The sequence below is a fragment of the Carcharhinus amblyrhynchos genome, chromosome 4 (assembly GCF_965287045.1).
Source record: "Carcharhinus amblyrhynchos chromosome 4, sCarAmb.v2.hapA, whole genome shotgun sequence".
Taxonomy (NCBI): Eukaryota; Metazoa; Chordata; class Chondrichthyes; order Carcharhiniformes; family Carcharhinidae; genus Carcharhinus; species Carcharhinus amblyrhynchos.
In genome coordinates, this window is record NC_137327.1 from 65502769 (window position 1) to 65522708 (window position 19940).

At 42.8% G+C, this 19940-nt stretch overlaps 1 protein-coding gene across 4 annotated transcripts in view; it reads left to right on the plus strand.

Annotated features, from left to right (window-relative positions):
* Positions 1–19940, plus strand: part of dnaaf1 (dynein axonemal assembly factor 1) — a 188043-nt gene that overhangs the window by 159973 nt on the left and 8130 nt on the right. For 3 of the 4 annotated variants that reach the window (XM_080187281.1, XM_080187282.1, XM_080187283.1), the window contains 2 exons: positions 3533–3636; positions 8753–8821. In XM_080187281.1, coding sequence (XP_080043407.1) covers positions 3533–3636; positions 8753–8821 — 173 coding nt within the window. The remainder of the gene's footprint in view (positions 1–3532; positions 3637–8752; positions 8822–19940) is intronic. The other variant, XR_013886505.1, reaches the window with a different exon arrangement.

Below are 19940 nucleotides of genomic sequence, written 5' to 3' on the forward strand. Positions count from 1 at the left end.
AAGAATTTTTTTAAAAAGCCTTCTAATATTTGATCATAAGGTATCTTTGTCCGCAAATTTAACTCCTGTCAAAAATCAGGAGCCTATCCATGTTTGTAATGTTAGTACAGTCCAATAACTTAAATGCCAACACAGACTGCAGAATTTCCAGATAGTGCTTTTGCAGACTTATATATAGTCTGTTCAATTCCATCCAATAAAAATGTCTTCTGATTTCCAAAAACTAAAATCAATTTTGTACGAAGCTTCAATAGGTCATCCTTTTGGTAAATCTTATCCATAAAGGTTAAAAAGTTATCCAGACTTTCCTCAAAGTCCAAATGTTCCAACTCAGAAAATACTTTTCATCTAATTTCACTTCTAAGTGGTAAAGAAAGAGCCAAGGCCATTCCTTGTTTTCTTTTACTCAAAGCAGTTACCTTAGTCCGAATGATGAATTTACTTCCCTATAGGTCAGAAGGTTCAGTTTCTGAAAATAATGGTGGATAGTCATATCCTTACACTTACACTCTAGGTTCAGTCATTTTGTTGTCCCCCATTCACTCTTTAGTTGATTGGAATTTGAGCAAAGTCTTTTCCCTACTTTTCTCCTCAAAAAAGTCATAACTTGTCCTTTACTTAGTACCAACAGCCATTCTCTGCTACCGCTGCATGAATCTCTAGGTTGCAATTCAGTAAAGGAGACACAAGTTCAGCTCCTTCATAAGCTACCTTTATTTCTGTGATTTAACTCCACAATACAATTTTCCATCAATCCCTAGTGCCACCTGTAGTTCTTTTGACAACCCAATGAGTAAACAAACTCAAATTAACTTAGGGACAAATTAAGAGGGGCAGCCCCCCAAAAAGGAAGGGGGGGACGGCCCAAACAGAAACCAAAGTCCAAAGGAAACTTAAAATATTAAATAGAAATGTGATTATCAGGGTCTATAACACACTCCAACGCCTGCGGTGCCCAGCAGGCACGGAAGGTGTCAACTGCGCCCGTGGACATCCCTCTCCAGAGACACCTGGCCGTGAATGTAGGTGCGGTAGAGGGGCAGGCACCTAGTGCCACCTGTAGCCCCTATATCTATCAGTGATGTCTACTGAGTAATTGACATCAAACTAGGAGTTAATTGGAAGGTATGTTAACCCATTCCTAACACTTCCCCACCAGCAATTCTGTCCAGCAGTATTTACTGCTGATCCCCACTAATGAGGAACAGCAGTTGACAGTTTCCACGCCCGTTGGGCACCGCAGGGGCTGGGGTGCATTATTGATCCTAATAATCACATTTTAATTTGACATTTTTAAGTTTCCTTTGTATTTTGTTTTTGTTTGGGCTGTTCCCCCTCCTTTTGGGGAGCTGCCCCACTTACTTTGTCCTAATTTAATTTAAGTTTGTTTATTTGGTTTGACCTTAAAGAGGCCCACTAATGAGGAATAGACGGCGTGACCCTGTTTGCAGGGAAGAGAGGCCATTGAGGCCCCCTTGGGAGGTTGGCGATAAGGGGGTTGTCCCTTGGGCACTATCAGCTTGCTTGCAAATCCTGCTCTAGAGTCTACAGAGGGATATAGATAGGTTAAGTGAGTGAGCAAAAACTTGGCAGAAGGAATATAATTTAGGGAAATATGAAGTTATGCACTTTGGTAAGAAGAATAAAGAAACTGCATATTATTTAAATGGAGAAAGATGATAGAAAACTACAGCACAGCGGGATTTGGGGTCCTTGTGCATATATCACAAAAGCTAGCAAGCAAGTTCAGCAGGTACCAGGGAAGGCAAATGGAATGTTGGCCATTATTTCAAAGGGAATGGAGTACAAAAGTAGGAAAGTCTTGATAAAAACTATATAAGACCACACCTGGAATACTGTGAACAGTTTTGATTCCCTTATCCTAAGAAATATATACTGGCATTGGAGATAGTCGAGAGAAGGTTCACTAGGTTGATCCCGGGTACAGAGGAATTTTGTTATGATGAGAGGTTGAGTAGGTTGGGCCTGTATTCATTTAGAAGAATGAGAGGCAACCTTATTTAATGATACAGGATTCTCAAGGGGCTTGACAGGTTAGATGCTGAGCAGATGTTTCCTCTTGTGAGAAAGTCTCTGACTAGAGAACATAATCTTAGATTAAGGGGTCATCCATTTAAAACAGAGATGAGACAAATTCCTTCTCAGAGAGGGTGAATCGTGAAATCCTTTACAGCAGAGGACTCTAGCAGCTGGGTTGCTAAGTATTGCTGTGTCTGCCACACAGCCTGTTTTAACCATTATACGGTGGACAAATAACTGCGAGTAGATGTCTTGTTAGTACAACCAACATTTATTTAAGATACACAACCAAAAATTATCCACCCAACCAACAATAAATTATCTTACAAAAAATACTAGATTTCAAGTCCAATACAAGACCTTGACTTAATTTTGCGTGACTGGCAAGTACCCAAGCAGATATTGGCCTTTATCTGTGCACTGGTCTCAGTCATCCTCTGTGTAGTCTGGTCCTTTGGTCTGGTCTGGCACTCTGGTCTGACCTTCCTTCCTTCTTGGGTGTGGTGGCTCTCCTTGTGCTGGTCATCGCTGGCTATGGTCACTGTTGCTATAGCTCGTTCTTAAGGTCAGAAAGACAGAGATTCTTAGTTGCGCAACACCCTTTATACCCCATTGGGTTTCATGCCCCTTTAGGCCATTGTCAATCAATCGATCAGGACTTGATCACCCTGATTGATAAAGTCCAATTGGGTGCTGCCACACCAACCTCTGGGTGTGTCCCCAACGGCCATGTCTGTAGGTGCTGGGGGCACATAGAATACACATCTCTCTCCCAAATAAGGGGTTAGAGTGCCCCTACATCTGGTAAACAATCCAGTTTGACTAGAGAGTCTCTTTTATTCTGGAGATGACCCATATCCTATGTATTCACTCTCTTGGGTTGCAGCCTGTTTATCTCTGTCTTTTAAGCTGCAGCCTGTCATTTTAGTTCTTGCCCAATTGTCCCAGAGTGCCTTACAAATCGGCATCTTAGATGGCCCATTTGGCCACAGTATATTCAACGGTTTGGAGGGAATTCTAGAGCTTAGGCCCCAATCAACCTGAAGGCACAGCTACCAGAGGTGGAATGACCAAATTCACAACACTCTAGAGACCAGTATTTGAATATTTCAGAGGTTTGTGAGACTGGAACAGGTTACAGAATTGTATAAGGGTGAGGCCATGGAAGGATTTGAAAAGCTGGGGAATGTTAATCGATACATTGCTTAGCATAGAGCCTTTATAGGACGGTGAACATGGAAGTGATACGTGAACAAAACTTGATGTGAATAAGGATTCAGGCAGCAGAGTTTGGATTATCTAAAATTTGTGGTGGATAAAAAATGGATGCTGTCCCAAGAGCGCACTGGAGTAGTCAAGTCTGTAGTTAACAAAAGGATGGGTGAGGTATTAAACTTCTGGCAATCATTACACTTGCTGAAGCCTGTCATTTTATACTGCTGCTGTTAGAAATGTTCTGAATCATAAGAGTCTTTCTGATCTCTCTTGTCAGATGTCTCATCAAATAAGGTAGCTGCTGAGAGATTTCTAGTACCAGAACTGGAAAAGATGGACACAATGGAGATGATAGAAGGGAAAGGAAAGCTGTATATTGATGTGAGTAGTTGAATAAGTGAGCAAAGCTCACCAAATTTAAAGGGTTTTTTGGAAATGTTTTCAGATATCATAGAATCATACAATGCAGAGGAAGGTTATGTGACCTTTGGAAAGAGCTATTCAATTGGTCTTACTCCTCTTTCTGTGTAACTTGCAAATTTCTCTTTTTCAGGAACATATCCAATCCCCCTTTGAAAGTTAATATTTAATGTTTTCCCACCACCTTTCTGACAATGCATTCCGGATCATAATATTCATTATGTATTTTAAAAATCCCTCATTTCACCTCTGGCTCTTCTGTCAGTCACCTAAAATATGTGTCCTCAGGTGACTGTGTATCCAGCCAGTGGACGTAGTTTCTGAATTTGTGCTCTTATCAAAATCAGTAGCGTAGCTAGGCGGGGTGCAGGGGGAGCAGCCACTCCCCCGAGCACATTTTTCAGAAGTGACGCCATTTATACTCACTAACTCCTGCCCACACACAACCCCCGACTGACTGCTCGATAAACCAATCGGGAGCATGGCTCCTCACTCAATAACTGACAAGTTTATGGAGAGGCTGGAACCTGTATTGGGAATGTACATAACCTAGGAACTAAATGGCAGAAACACTCATGTAAAGTGCAGTGAGGTGAGCAGATAAACACACCAATACTCGTTTATTAATTACACTGTATATTTTAATTCTGTCACAAAGTTGAACCAGAAGTTATGAAGTTGAAATGTCCCATTTCCCTGTTGAAATTAATTACCTCGCAGCACTCCTGAGATTATAGTGTCAGGGAGAAATATTCATTGTCTTTCCTACTGTCTGCAAGTGTCCACATGAGGGGATTTTGAATGCCTTTTGAACTTTGTGCACGGAATTCATTAATTACAGCCTACCTGTGATAATTGATTTTTTTAAAACATGTATATTTTGTGGTTATATATTGTGGTTTATGGGGAAGACCCACACCCAACCCCCTGACTGACATCTCGATAAACGAATCTGGAGCACGCTCCTTACTCAATAACTCCCACCCACATCCAACCCCCTGACTGACAGCTCGATAAGTCAATCCTAGGACGATATGTCACCGCCCCCCCCACTCCACCAATCCAATACATGGGACCTCACTTAGTGCTGACTGACAGCTGAGTCCACCAGTCACAGCACGGCGCATCCACAAGCTCCGCGATTCCGGACACGGCTTCTCAGCCCCACTCTGTCAGTGGGATGGCCCGGACTATGGATGAACATCAGGATTCAGCAGTAGTCATTTTTCAGAAGTGACGCCTTTTCAAACATAAATTTTTTTTACAGGAAAGAAAATAAATTACTGAGAAAAGAACGGTTTTGCATGCAATGGGATGACGTCAGACTGTGATGACGTCAGTGCAGGGCAGGGCCTGGATAGGGCAGGGGGGGATTGGCGGAATAGTGATGAGAAGGAGGGAAATTTTATGTCGTGGCCCCTTTTTTATGTGCTCGCTCCCCCTAATCTTTGAACCTGGCTACACCACTGATCAAAATCCCCCATGATTTTGAATACATTTGTTAATTTATTTTTGTTGACTTCTCTGCTTGAAGTAGAATAGCTGATGCATCTCCAGTGCCTCCAGAAAGCCCCTCATCCTTTGTATCTTTCTGGTAAATCTCTTCTGCTTTGACATTCTTCCTAATATAGTGTGACCAGAATTGGATGCAGTGTTCCAGCTGAGGTCTAACTAGTGATTTATAAGGTTTGACATAACTTCTTTGCTTTTGTACTCTAACCCTATATTTATAAAATCAAGGCTTCTGCACTTTTAAAATTATTTCATGGGATGAGTATCACTGCTAAAGTCAGCGTCTTTTATCCATGTCTAATTAACCTTGAGAAGGTGGAAGTGAGCCACCTTCTTGAAACTGTGGTATAGGCATATGTACGGTACTGTTGGGAAGCTTTGTTCCAGGCTTCGACCCTGTGACAGTGGAAGAACAGTAATATAGTTCCAAGTCAGGATGGCGTGTGGCTTAGATTGGAGCTTGCTGGTGGCGGTGTTCCCATCCATCTGTTTTGTTCTTCTCAGGTGGTGGAGACTGTAAATTTTTTTCGTTCATTCGTAGGACATGGGCACTAGCTGGCCAGCATTTTATTCCCCATCCCTAGTTGCCCTTGAGAAGGTGATGGTGAGCTGCCTTCTTAAATCGCTGCAGTCCATGTGGTGTGGGTTGACCTACAATGCCATTAGGGAGGGAATTCCAAGATTTTGATCCAGCGATATGCTTCCAAGTCAGGATGATGAGTGGTTTGGAGGGGAACTTCAGGTGGTGGTGTTCGCATTTATCTGCTGCCCTTGTCCTTCTAGATGGAAGTGGTCACAGGTTTGGAAGGTGCTGCCTAAGGACCTTTGGTGAATTGCTGCAGTGCATCTTGTAGATAGTACACACTGCTGCTACTGAGTGTTGGTGGTGGATGTTTGTAGATGTGGTGCCAATCAAGCTACTTTATCCTGGATGGTGTCAAGCTTCTTGAGTGTTGTTGGAGCTGCACACATTCAGGCAAGTGGGGAGTATTCCATTGTACTCCTGACTTGTGCCTTGTAGATGGTGGATAGGCTCTGGGGAGTCAGGAGGTGAGTTGCTTGCCACAGTATTTGTAACCTCTGACCTGCTCTTGTAGCAACTGTGTTTCTGTGAGTCCAGTTGAGTTTTTGATCAATGGTAATCCGAAGGATGTTGACAGTGGGGGATTCAGCGGTGGTTACACCATTGAATGTCAAGGGGTGGTGGTTAGATGCCTCTTATTGATGATGGTCATTGCCTCGATTTGTGTGGGGTGAATGTTACTTGCCTGGATATTGTCCAGATCTAGTTGCATTTGAATATGGGCTGCTTCAGTATTTGAGGAGTTGCGAATGGTGCTGAATATTGTGCAATCATCGGCAAACATCCCCACTTCTGACTTTATGATGGAGGGGAGGTCATTGATGAAGCAGCTGAAGATTGTTCGACTAGAACAGTACACTGAGGGACTCCTGCAGACATGTCCAGGAGCTGAGATGAATGACCCTCCACAATCACAACCATCTTCCTATGTGCCAAGTATGACTCCAACCAGTGGAGAGTTTGCCCCGTTACCCATTGATTCCAGTTTCGCTAAGGCTCCTTCATACCACACTCGGTCGAATGCTGCCTTGATGTCAAGGGCTGTCACTGTCACCTCAGGTCTTTTGTCCATGTTTGAACCAAGGCTGTAATGAGGTCAGGAGCTGAGTGACCCTGGCAAAACCCAAACTCAAACAATCTGATTCGTTGGTTGTGGGATCGCTTAGCTCTATTACTACTTTTGCCATTTGGCATGCAAGGAGGCCTGTTTGGTAGCTTCACCAGGTTGGCACCTCATTTTTAGTATGCCTGGTGCTGCTCCTGGCATGCCCTCCTACACTCTCCATTGAGCCAGAGTTGATCCTCTGGCTTGATGATAATAGTTGAGTGGGGGATATGCTGGGCCATGAGGTTGCAGATGGTACTGGAATACAAGTCTGCTGCTGTTGACGGCCCACAGTGCCTCATGGATGCTCAGTCTTGAGTTGCTAGTTCGAAGTCTGTTCCATTTAGCACAGTGATAGTGCCACACAACACGATGGAGGTTATTCTCAATGTGAAGGCCGGACTTCATCTCCACAACATCTAGCGATATGCTTCCAAGTCGTCACTCTTACCAATATTGTCACGGACAGATGTATCTGCAGTTGCCGATTGGTAAAGATGAAGTCGAGTACGTTATTTCTTGTTGGTTTCTTCACCACCTGCTGCAGACCCAGTCTGACAGATATATCCTTTAGGACCCAACCTGCTCAATCAGTAGTGCTGCTGCCGAGCCATTCTTGGTGGTGGACATTGAAATCTCCCATCCAAAGTACATTTTGTGCCCTTGCCACCCTCAGTGCTTTCTCCAAATGTTGTTCAACATGGAAGAATACTGATTCGTCAGCCGAAGGAGGACGATACATGGTAACCAGTAGGAGGTTTTCTTGCCCATGTTTAACCTGAAGCCATGAAGCTTCATGGGGTCCAGAATCAATGTTAAGGACTTCCAGGGCAACTCTCTCCGAACTGTATACCACTGGGGAGGGGTGGGGAGAAGGAAAGTAAGGGTGGAGGGGAGAAGGGGAGATGGTGGGGGGAACGAGGAGGGGGAAAGGAGGGCAGGGGGAGGAGAGGGGGGTTGAGTGGGGACGGGGGAGGGGGAGAGCGGGAATGGGGGAGGGGGAAGGAGGGTGGGGGGAGGGGGAAGGGAGGAAGAGGCTTTGAAGAATGATAACATGACTGACAATGCCTAAAGCTGCTTAGAGGGCAAAGGAACTCCATTCATATTTACATGTCTTTTGACTTCATTTAGAACCGAAGAGATTATGATCTCCCTTAATATCATTCAGAATAATATAGGAATCACGGGGATACTGAGATGAGCAGATTTATTCCAGAGTGACCAAGGATCAAGGAATATTTCTTATAGATGAGAGGGTAGGCAAGGTAGTATAAAACAGCAGAAAGATGAAGAAGATTGGGACATAGGAAGTATGTATTGGGACAGAGTCTTGATCTTGGCAATGAAAAAAGTCCATGAACAACTCACTGAACAGGCTTGAGGCTCTGAATGGTCAACTTTTGTTTCCACATTCCAAGGGCTTATGCCTGTACAAAATGAGGAACTTGGGATATTGTTATTAGGAAAGAAATAGTACTGGAAAAATTACTGGGATTTAAAGTTAACAAATTTCCCTGGACCAGATGGTTTGTAATCCTTTCTGCACAAATACCACCTGACCTGCTGAGTATTTCTAGAATTTGTGTTTTCATTCACTGTCTCTGATGTTTTAACCCGGTTCATCTCAGGTCTATTATTCAAAATACCATTCATTGATTTGATATTTTCAGTAAGCACTTCATGAAAAAAAGAGCATTGTGTGAATGGTAATTAAATGTAATACTTGCTCTTTAATTTTAATCTGTGTGTCAGATGATGTTGCATGCATTTAAAGATATTTGCATTCCTTGCATATTTTAAATGAATTATCTGTATATATCCAGATTCACATATAGGTGTGCAATTTTAATAAACTCCAGCTTCCTGTTTCTTTACAGGATCTACCTGAATTGGAAGATATAGATATGAGTGACTCATCAGAACCTGAACAGACCTCAAGCCGCGAGGTAAACTACTGAGTTGTCTCTACTTCATGTCCATTCAATTTTCTTTACAACTGCATTTAGACTGAGCTTGTTATATTATCAGATTGTTTGCCTGTCCACCTATCAATTGGAAAGTCTGAGAAGACTTGCTGATTTGCTTCATGCCCACCATTTATTGAAGTAACAAGGCTCACGCAGTACTCCTGAGCCACCACACGTCTGCAGATATAGAATGTCAGGTGAAGTAACAAATTTTAGCAGAATGCTCTAATAACATATTCCAGGATGATCAAAGATACCAAAGGTTCAGCAGCTGCAAAGGATTGTCTTACTACTGCACAAGTATAGAAATGGCTACATAGTAATTAACAGGCTCTTGCAAGAGCAGAGGCCCACCAGCTGAGAGTAAATGTAGAATCATGTGCAAGACGAATGCTGCTCATGCTTTGCCTCCTTTCAAACTTTTACGTTTTCACGTATGTAGTAGGATTATATAGTCTATTGTAATAAATCAAGGGCAACTCAATATGGCTTGAAGTAACAAAGGATTTATTGCCATTGATAAGTAATTATTTACAACTTGAGGATCAAACAGAATTAACCATGTGCTTGTACAACACTCCTCCCTGGCTCCAAATGGGGTGGCTCCCCAGCTCGGGATATGCACCCTTGCACCCAATTGACACAACTTTTGACCTTTACACTCCATAGAGTCCGACCCAATCATGTGGCTTTCGGAGCACGCCGCTAAAAGGGCCACTCTACCATAAAAATATAGTACAGAAACAGATCTTTTGCTCCATTGAAGCCTCTTCCCATCTTCCCTCAACTTTGCATTCCCTTTTTCATATGTTTGTTGAATTTTCCCATAAATGGATCTTTGCTATTTGTTTCAACCACTCTGTGGTATCAAGTTCCACATTCTCTATATAAAGAAGTTTTTGTGAATGTATCAATACTTTATAATCAACATGTTGTACACTTCCAAGGTAGGTCAAAGTGCTGTCTACTGTATTCTATCAGTATGAAGAGTAGTCTGTTCATGTCCTTTCCATTGAGCAATGCATATATTATTTGCCAATGGCCCCTTAAATGAGGTACACTCCAAACATTCTGCCCAAGTGGATCTAGTCTTCAGGAATACTTGAATAGGCTGAGGAACATTTCACTGGAAAAGAGATGGATGACGTGTGACTTATTGAAGAGTTTAAGATTATGAAAGAATTTAATAGGATAGATACAAACATTTCCATTTGTGGAGGAGACCAAAACTAGGGACCTCAAATATATGATCATAAATGAAACTTCTAGGAATTGGTAATTCAGGATATAATGCTTTGCTCAGAGCTAAAAAAAAGTTGAATAAAATGGTCATTTAGGCATATTAGGCCCTTTTATCCTGTTCCACCATTCAGTGAAATCATGATTAATTCACAGCCTAACTCCTATACCCACATTTGCCCCCAAATCCATTAGTAGCTTTGGTTCATAAAAGTCATAGAATCCAACAGTGCAGAAAGAGATCATTCAGCCCATTAAGTTTGCACTGACCACAATCCCACTCAGATCCTATCGCCCAGCCTGTGCATTTATCCTAGCTAGTCCCCCGGACACTAAGGGGTAATTTAGTGTGGCCAATCCATCTAACCAACACATCTTTGGGCTGTGGGAAGAAACTGGAGCACCTGGAGGAAACCCACACAGACACGGGGAGAACATGCAGACTCCACGGATAGTGAGCCAAGTGAGGAACTGAACCTGGGTCCCTGGCACTGAGCTACCATAATTAAACGAATCACCCTTCAGCATATCAATCTTTGCATTTGCAAATTAAAGCAAGGCTTTGCTGAGATTTGAACACAGATTGCTGGATTCAGAGTCCAGAGTGCTCACCATTACACCACACCACCCAACACTTAAATGAATACGTCACAACTGCACACAGGCATGGACAGGAGTCAAACCCACGATTTTTGATTTACAAGACCAATGCCTTGCCACTTGGCCACTGCACCGGCATGAATCAATCTCAGTTTAAAATTAGTAATAGATTGTCATTGGCAGAAGAGAGTTCCAATTTCTTACTCTGCTTTATGAAGAACTATTTGAACTTCCATTCTTGACAGGCCTGTCTCTAATGGTCTATTTCCAATGTTTTGACTAAATGATCGGAAATAATTTCTTTTTATCAACCCTATATGTCTCTTCTTAATATTTTGAAAACTTTCATTAAACCACATCCTAACCTTCTAACTTCCATGGAATATAGTCCTGGCTTGTTCCATCTTTCCTCATAGCAATCCTTGAAGTGCAGGTATCCAGTAAATTTCACTCCCTGCAGGGCCAATATATTTGCCCCCTACGTTGTAATACCCAGAACTGTTCACTACTGCAGGTGTGAGCTAATTTTGCATAACTGAAACATGACTTCAACACACTGTTTCTCTAGATGTTAAGGCCAGTATTCCATTAATCCTTTCTCATGATTTTCTGTATCTGTTGATAATTTATGTAAATGGACCCCAAAGTCTCTTGAAGTTCCACTGTTTCTCATTTTTCGCCCTTTAGAAAGAATCCTATTTTATCATTTTGGCTCCAAAATGGATGATCTCACATTTACCAATGTCGAAATTGATTTGCCAAAGTTCTTCCCACTCAAACTATCAGTACCTCTTTGTAATTTGATGCCTCCATTTACAGTACTTATATCTTTGTGCCACTAGCAAATTTGGATATGTGGCTTTCTATCTCATCTAAGTTAACGAATACAGTAAATTATTCAGGTTGCTACACAGGTCCTTCTTGGATACATTTAGCCACACCCTAAAAACTAGAATACATGTCCGCTCTGTCTCCTATCACATTGCCAAGTTCCTAACTTGGTCAATAATTTGTGTTTAATTCCAGAAGCTTCAATTTGAGAATGCAGTATCTTAGGAGCGAGACTTTATCAAATCCTTATAAATTACTTCCATAGATGTTCAGGAAGATTTCAAAAAGGATTAAGCAAGAAGATGACAACTGGACTAATATGGGGAAGTGTGAAATTACCCTCTTTGGTAGGAATATTGGAAAAGCAGACTATTTTTAATTGGTGAGAGACAAGTAAATTCTTGTATTCAGAATGATTCAGTTGTCCTTATATCTTGTCTTTCTGTGATTCATAGACAAGTACAGAAAGTTAAGAGGGAGACCAATGGTATGTTAGTCTTTATTACAAGGGGGCTGGTCTGCAAGAATAAAGAACTACTGTAATTATCAGACATTGATGGGACAACACATGGACTATCTGTACAGTTCTGGTTTCCTTGACTAAGGAAGGACAAATTTAGTGGGGTTTAAATTCATTTCTGGGCTGTGGCCTATCAAGAGCAGCAAAATAATGTTCAACCAAAATCTAATCTCCATGGCCCAGATATCATCACTCTTGTTACAATTCCCATGAAAATCAATGACGTGAAAGAAAGGAATCCCCAAACCAACCCCAACAGAAAGAAAACAATACAACATAGAACATTACAGCACAGTACAGACCCTTCGGCCCTCGATGTTGCGCCGACCAGTGGAATGAATCTAATGACCCTCTAACCTAAACTATCTCAATGATATCCATATGCCTATCCACTGACCATTTGAACGCCCTTAAAGTTGGCGAGTCCACAACTGCTGTAGGCAGGGCATTCCACACCCTTACTACCCTCTGAGTAAAGAACCTACCTCTAACATCCGTCCTATAATTACCACGCCTCAATTTAAAGCTATGTGCCCTCGTGTAAGCTATCACCATCCGAGGCAAACGGCTCTCACTGTCCACCCTATCTAACCCTCTGATCATCTTGTATGCCTCAACGAGGTCACCTCTTAACCTTCTTCTCTCTAACGAAAATAACCTCAAGTTCCTCAGCCTTTCCTCATAAGACCTTCCCACCATACCAGGCAACATCCTAGTAAACCTCCTCTGCACCCTTTCCAATGCTTCCACATCTTTCTTATAATGCGGCGACCAGAACTGTACGCAAAACTCCAAGTGCGGCCGCACCAGAGTTTTGTACAGTTGCAACATGAATGGATGAGATAAACTTTTACTGTAATAAACAAACCAAAATCAATGTTTATTTTGAATCAAAATTACATACATAATTCAAACATTAATTAGCAGGCAAATGATCATGGTCAAATAGGATGGCCGAATATAATATTAATGGTAGGACTCTTGGCTGTGTGAAGGATCAGAAGGATCTTGGGGTCCGAGTTCATAGGACACTCAAAGCAGCTGCGAGGTTGAAGCTGTGGTTAAGAAGGCGTTTGGCGTACTGGCCTTCATCAATCGAGGAATTGAGTTTAGGAGTCGAGAGATAATGTTGCAGCTATATAGAACCCTGGTCAGACCTCACTTGGAGTACTGTGCTCAGTTCTGGTCGCCTGATTACAGGAAGGATGTGGAAGCCATAGAAACAGTGCAGAGGAGGTTTACAAGGAAGTTGCCTGGATTGGGGAGCATGCCTTACGAGGATAGGTTGAGGGAGCTCGGCCTTTTCTCCTTGGAGAGACAAAGGATGAGAGGAGACCTGATAGAGGTGTATAAGATGTTGAGAGGTATTGATCGAGTGGATAGTCAGGGGCTTTTTCTCAGGGCTGAAATGGTTGCCGCAAGAGAACACAGGTTTTGGGTGCTGGGGAGTAGATACAGAGGAGATGTCCGGGGTAAGTTTTTCACTCAGAGAGTGGTGGGTGCGTGGAATGGGCTGCTGGCAACGGTGGTGGAGGCGGATTTGATAGGGTCTTTTAAGAGACTTTTAGATAAGTACATGGAACTTAGTAAGATAGAGGGTTGTAGGTAAGCTTAGTAATCTCTAAGGTAGGGACATGTTCGGCACAACTTTGTGGGCCGAAGGGCCTGTATTGTGCTGTAGTTTTTCTATGTTTCTATGATACTTAAAAACGGTAAATTTAACTTTAAATACTTGATCAAACAAAGCTACATCTTCCAAAATTACAAGCACTTCCCCATGAGTGGATATTACATTAAACTCAGTTACCAAATCCCACAGCCTTCTGTATTTCTCTATAGTTTCTATCATACAAGAGATAGGCCTGATGTCCCTTTAGACAACCATCTTGCCGCTCCCAATTTCTATGGACCCCTAACATCCTTCCAGACGTACATTGCACCATTCTTAGAATTCATATTTTGGGTTTTCTTTTCCCAGCTACTCACAGCTTCCCCTGGCCCTTCACAGTTCTACCTATTACTGCACTATTCCCTTTCTCCTGATCTGAACTTCTCACCTGCCCTGCTTCTGGTTCTTTCTTCTGAACAGGAGCCAACTCCTTGAGAAAAATGCTGTTTGCTTCTTAACAAGCAGGTTTATTTCAACTGTGTGTCTGTGTGTGTGTGTGTGTGTGTGTGTGTGTGTGTGTCTTCCTTGTCCCCATCCCTCCCCTCCCACTTTTGTTGAATGTCTTAAGTATATCCTTCCTTGGTCAAGAAAACCAGAACTGTTCAAAATACTCCAGGTGTGGTCTCACCAACATTCTATATAATTATAGTAAGGCCTTTTTATTCTTGCATTCCAACCCCTTGCAATAAAGGCTAACATACCATATGCCTGCCTAATAACTTTCTGTATATTATTCTCTGCCCCCAGCTACAGAAGACTCCAGCTGTAACACAATATCCCAACTTCCTTCTGTTTATCTTTTCCACTTTTCACTTCTCATCTCCATAGCAACTTAGGTTACAATGACATTTTTAAGAAATGAGATGTTTATCAGAAATCCAGTAATTCTTTTTTTGACTATCATTTCAATTTAATTTAAAGAGATATTTCAAAATATGAGCTGCTAGCAAGACACACTACCACTAACATCAAGCCTATGAATGTTCAATAAGGAGTAGAGAAGGGCATGCCAGGAGCAACAACAGGCATACCTGATGGAGCTACAAGATAAACTGAATTGACGTAGCTTCTTCTAGACAGAGCAAAGTGACCTGACAACCAACAGATCAGATTAAAGCTCTGCAGTCCTGCCACATCCAGTAACGAGTGGTGGTGAACAATTAAACTGGAGAAGGCTACGCATTCATCCTCAATGATGCTTGTTTTAAGCATATGATGTGAAAGACAAGATTGAAGCCAGAAGTGCCAAGTGAGGAGCCCACTGTCAAAAGTACCAATCTTAGTTCAACTCAATTCATTCCACACGATATGCTATAAATGTCTGCAGCTCCAGAAACTTTGGCTCAGAGTTAATGAGCTGCAGTCTGAGCTTCAGACACTGTGATGTATCAGGGAGAAGAAACTTTGGACACTTTGTTCAAGCAACTGCAGGGCTTTCTGAAGGGGACGATGAGTTAGTGGTTTAGTATTTATCGGTACCAACAACATAGGTAAAAAGGGACATGAAGTCCTACGATCAGAAGATAGGGAACTGGGACATAAATTATAAAGTAGACCTCAAAAGTAATAATCGCAGGATTACTACCAGTGTCATGTGGTAGCAAGAGTACAAATTATAGGAAATACCGGATGAATATGTGGCTGGATAAATGATGCAGGAGGGAGGGATTCGGATTCCTGGGACATTAGAACTGTTTTGGGAACATGGGACCGATACAAGCAGGTTGGGTTGCATCTTGATATGACCATGGCCAATGTCTTCAGTGGGATGTTTGCCTGTGTTATCAGGGAGGGTTTAAACTAGAATAGCAGGGGAATTTGAACCTGAGTGGTAGACAGAGGAGGAAGAAACAAGGATAGAAACAAAGACAGAAATGTAAGAAACAAAAGTGAAAGGCAGGAAAAACAAGGGCAAGAAACAAATAAGGTCATAATGCAAAATAAAGCTAAGATGATTAACAAGGTTAAAAAGACAAGTCTAAAGGATTTATGTCTTAATGCATAGAGCATTCACAACAAGGGAGGTGAATTAACACTGTAAATAGATATAAATGATTATGATATGGTTGCAATACAGAGACATGACTGCAGGATTGCCAAGATTGAGCACTAAACATCCAGGGGTATTATTATTTGGGAAGAACAGACAAAAATGGACAGGAAGTAGAGTAGCATTGTTGGTAAAGAGGAAATCAATGAAATAGTGCTACTCCTGCTCCTATTTCTTATGTTCTTATGTTCTTATGATGGTTTTTTTAAGATCAATATGTTGAACAGGCTATTCTAGACTCAATGCTGTGCAAATGAGAAAGGATTAATTAACAATCCATGCAGAAGAGTGACCATAATGTAATAGATTATATTTAAGATTGAGTGTGAACTAGTCAAATCTGAACTTAAGGTCCTGAATCTAAATAAAGAGAACTGAGGGTATGCAGTACGAATTGACAAAGATAGATTGGGAAATCTTACTGAAAGGATTGATGGTGAATAGGCAATGGTTCACATTTAAAGAATATATGCATGAACTACAATTATTCATTCTTGTCTGGCACAAAAGTAAGAGGAAAGGTGGCTCAACCATTGGCTTATGAAAATAGATTTGGGATAGTATTAAATCCAAATCGGGGACATATAAATTGCCAGAAAAAACAGCTAGCTGAAGGATTGGAAGTATTTTAGAATTCAGCAAAAGAGCAAAAATTGATCAGGAGTGGGAAAATAGGGCATGAGATAAAATTACAGGGAACACAGAAACTGACCATAAAAACTTTGTGAAGGGAAAAAGATTAATGAAAGCAAATATAAGTCCTTTACTCTCAGAATCTGAGGAATAAAGAAATGAGCAAAGAAAATTACAGCACAGGAACAGGCCCTTCAGCCCTCCAAGCCTGCACTGACCATGCTACCAACTAAACTAAAACCCCCCTACCCTATCCCTCTATTCCCATCCTATTCATGTATTTGTCAAGACGCCCCTTAGAAGTCACTCACGTATCCGCTTTCACTACCTCCTCCAGTTCCAGGCACCCACTACTTTCTGTGCAAAAAAAAATCTGCCTTATACATCTCCTTTAAACCTTGCCCCTTGCATGTTAAACCTGTGCCCCCTAGTAATTGACTCTTCCACTGGGAAAAAGCTTCTGACTATCTATTCTGTCCATGCCTCTCATCATCTTGTAGACTTCTGTGAGGTCGCCCCTCAATCTCCGTCGTTCCAGTGATAACAAACCAAGTTTCCTCATGGCTAATGCCCTCTACATCCTGGTAAATCTTTTCTGTACCCTCTCCAAAGCCTCCAAATGGTATAAGAATTGAATACATACTTTGGTCTGTCTTCACAAAAGAAGGCACAAACAACCTTCCAGAAATGTTGAGGAACTAAGCGTTGAGTGAGTGAGAGGGTGGAATGGAAGGAAATCAGTATTAGTAAGAAAATGGTGCTGTGGAAATTAATGGGGTTAAAGGCTGACAAATTGCCAGGGCTTGATAGTCATCATCCCAGAGCATTAAAGAAAGTGGCCCTGGAAATATAGAATACATTGATGGTCATCTAAAATCCTGTAGACTGTGGAGCAGTTCCTACAGATTGGAGGGGTGTCAAATATAGGGCCCGATTTTACCAAAAATTCCGGGCACGAAATTGCAGTTAATCCGGGCATCAGGCCTGTAATGCGATCTACACCCAAAACTGACCAGATCGTGCCTTTACCAACACCTGATTTGGACGCGGATCTGGTCCGCATCCCAATCAGGCTGTCCAACCATTTAAATGCATTAGCATGCATTTAAATCGACTTAATGAACCGCGTGCCCAACTCTACTGCCAAATCCCACTTTACCATCTTCGAATCTGTTCCGGATCTGTGCTGTTACCAACCTGCAGAATAAAAATCCGAAGCGGATTCCTATTCTGCAGGGGAACCTCCGAAGCCCATCCTCCTCGAACACCCTTCACAGACCCTCCTGCTAACCACCCCGGCAGACCTGCCCCCCCTGCGATCCGAACCCCATGAGAGGCAGCCCCCCCACCCCCATGATTGGACACCCTTGGAGGCAGGACCCCACTTGGCAGAGCACACCACCCCCGCACCTCCTCAATCCAACCCCCCTGGGAAGCAGCCAGGCCCCCCTCCCCCCCACCACGATCAAACCGCTCCCCACGCCCCCCCCCCCCCCCCCCCCCACCCACCCTCCGGCAGATATCAATGGAAGGCCAGGAAGGTGCTGCAGGCTGTCCAACAAGTAGAGTAAGAAGTCCTGTTGGACTTTAATCTGGTGTTGTGAGACTTCTTACTGTGTTTACCCCAGTCCAACGCTGGCATCTCCACATTAACGAACACAGGTCAGAAGGATGGTGGAGGGAGAGCAGCAATCCAGGTAGGTTGGGGGTGTGCTCTGCCGAGGCGGGGCCTGCCTCCCGGCCGGGGTGGGGGTCTGATTGCCGGGGGTTGGGGGGGGGTGGTGTCTAACCGTGGGGGGGGTCTGCCGGAGGGGCCTGCCTCCCAGGGGGGTCCGATCGCGGGGAGGGGTGAGTGGGGGTGGGGGCTGCCTCCCAGGGCGGTCCAATCGCGGCTTATTCTGTCCCCCATCCCCCATTCCCCTCCCCTGCGGCTCTCTGCTGGTTTTGTCTTTTGCGCCCAGGCGCACTGTTTCAGATTTTTTTCGAACTGCGCATGCGCAGTTCAGAGCTCTGATCGTTCCGGCAGCACTAAGCCCCGCCCACAGCGTTGACCGGACCGGAGCCGGCAAAAAGCGTATGGACGCGCTGGAACGAGGATTCCAGGCTCGGATCTGTTTTGTACCCTTAGCCTCCAACTGGTAAAATCGGGCCCATAATCTCACTATTCAAAAAGGGAGAATTACAGATCAGTTAGCCTGACATCAGTAGTGGGGAAGACACTGCAATATGTTATAACAGAACATTTAGAAAGCATTGACAAGATTGGACAAAGCCAGAATGGAAAGGCAAATCATGTTTAACAAATTTACTGGAGTTGTTTAAAGGTGTAACTAATAGAATAACAAACGGACAACTGGTGGAATATGTGTATTTGGACTTTCAGAAGGCTGTTGAGATAATCCCTCAAGAAAGAGGTTAGTGGGAAAAATTAAAGCAGAGTGGAAATAAATGGGTCTTTTCACAGTGTAAAGTCTGACAACACCAGGTGTTAGTCCAACCGATTTATTTGATAATAGACTCACAAGCTTTAGGGGTTAGCCCCTTCGTCAGGTGAACGCCGGCATACCCACATCATCTTTTCACAGTGGCAGGCAGTGATTAATCAGGTACAGCAGGGATCAGTGCTTGGGCCCTGGCTGTTCAGAATATATAAATGACTGGGGTGAGGGAATTAAATGTAACATTTTCAATTTGCTAAAGACACAAAACTGGACGGAATTGTGTTTTAGGAGTTTCAAGGATGCTTCAAGTGATTAATCAAGTTGTGAGTAGGCAAACTCATGGCAAATGCAGTACAAAATGGCTAAACGTGAAGTTATACACTTGTGTCTGGGGGGAAAAAAAGAAAGGAAGATTATTTTTTAAATGGTAATATATTGCAAAGTATGGATGTACAAAGGAATACGGATATCCTTGTATACCAGTCAGTGAAAGTGTAGAGACAGGTGCAGAAAGCAATTAGGAAGGCAAATATTGTGTTGGCCCTCGTTGCAAGAGGATTTGAGTGCACAAGTAGAGATGTTATACAGCTCCTTGGTGAGATCATGCCTGAGATATTGTGTATAATTTGGTACCTCTACCTAAAGAAACGATATAGTTGCCATATTGGGAGTGCAACGGAGGTCCACTAGGCTGATGCCAGGGTTGGTGAGACTGTCCTATGAGAGAGAATGGTTCAACTGGGCCTGTATTCACTGGGGTTTAGAAGGATGAGAAGAGATCTGATTGAAACATAAAATTCTAATTGGGCTGGACAGATTAGATGCAGGGAGGGTGCTATCCCTGGTTGGGAAATCTAGCAATGGTCTCAGGATTTTGGGTAGGTCATTTAGGACTAAGATGAGGAAACATTTCTTCACTCCAAGTGAAACCTGTGGAATTCTCTACCACAGAAGGCTGTGGAAGCCAAGTCACTAAATGTATTCAATGAAGAGATTGATTAATTTTAGATTTCAATGATATCAAGACTTTTGGGGAGAAAGCAGGAATTTGGCATTAAGATTGAGGATTAGCCATCATATTGAATGGTGGAGCAGGCTCAAAGGGCCAAATAACC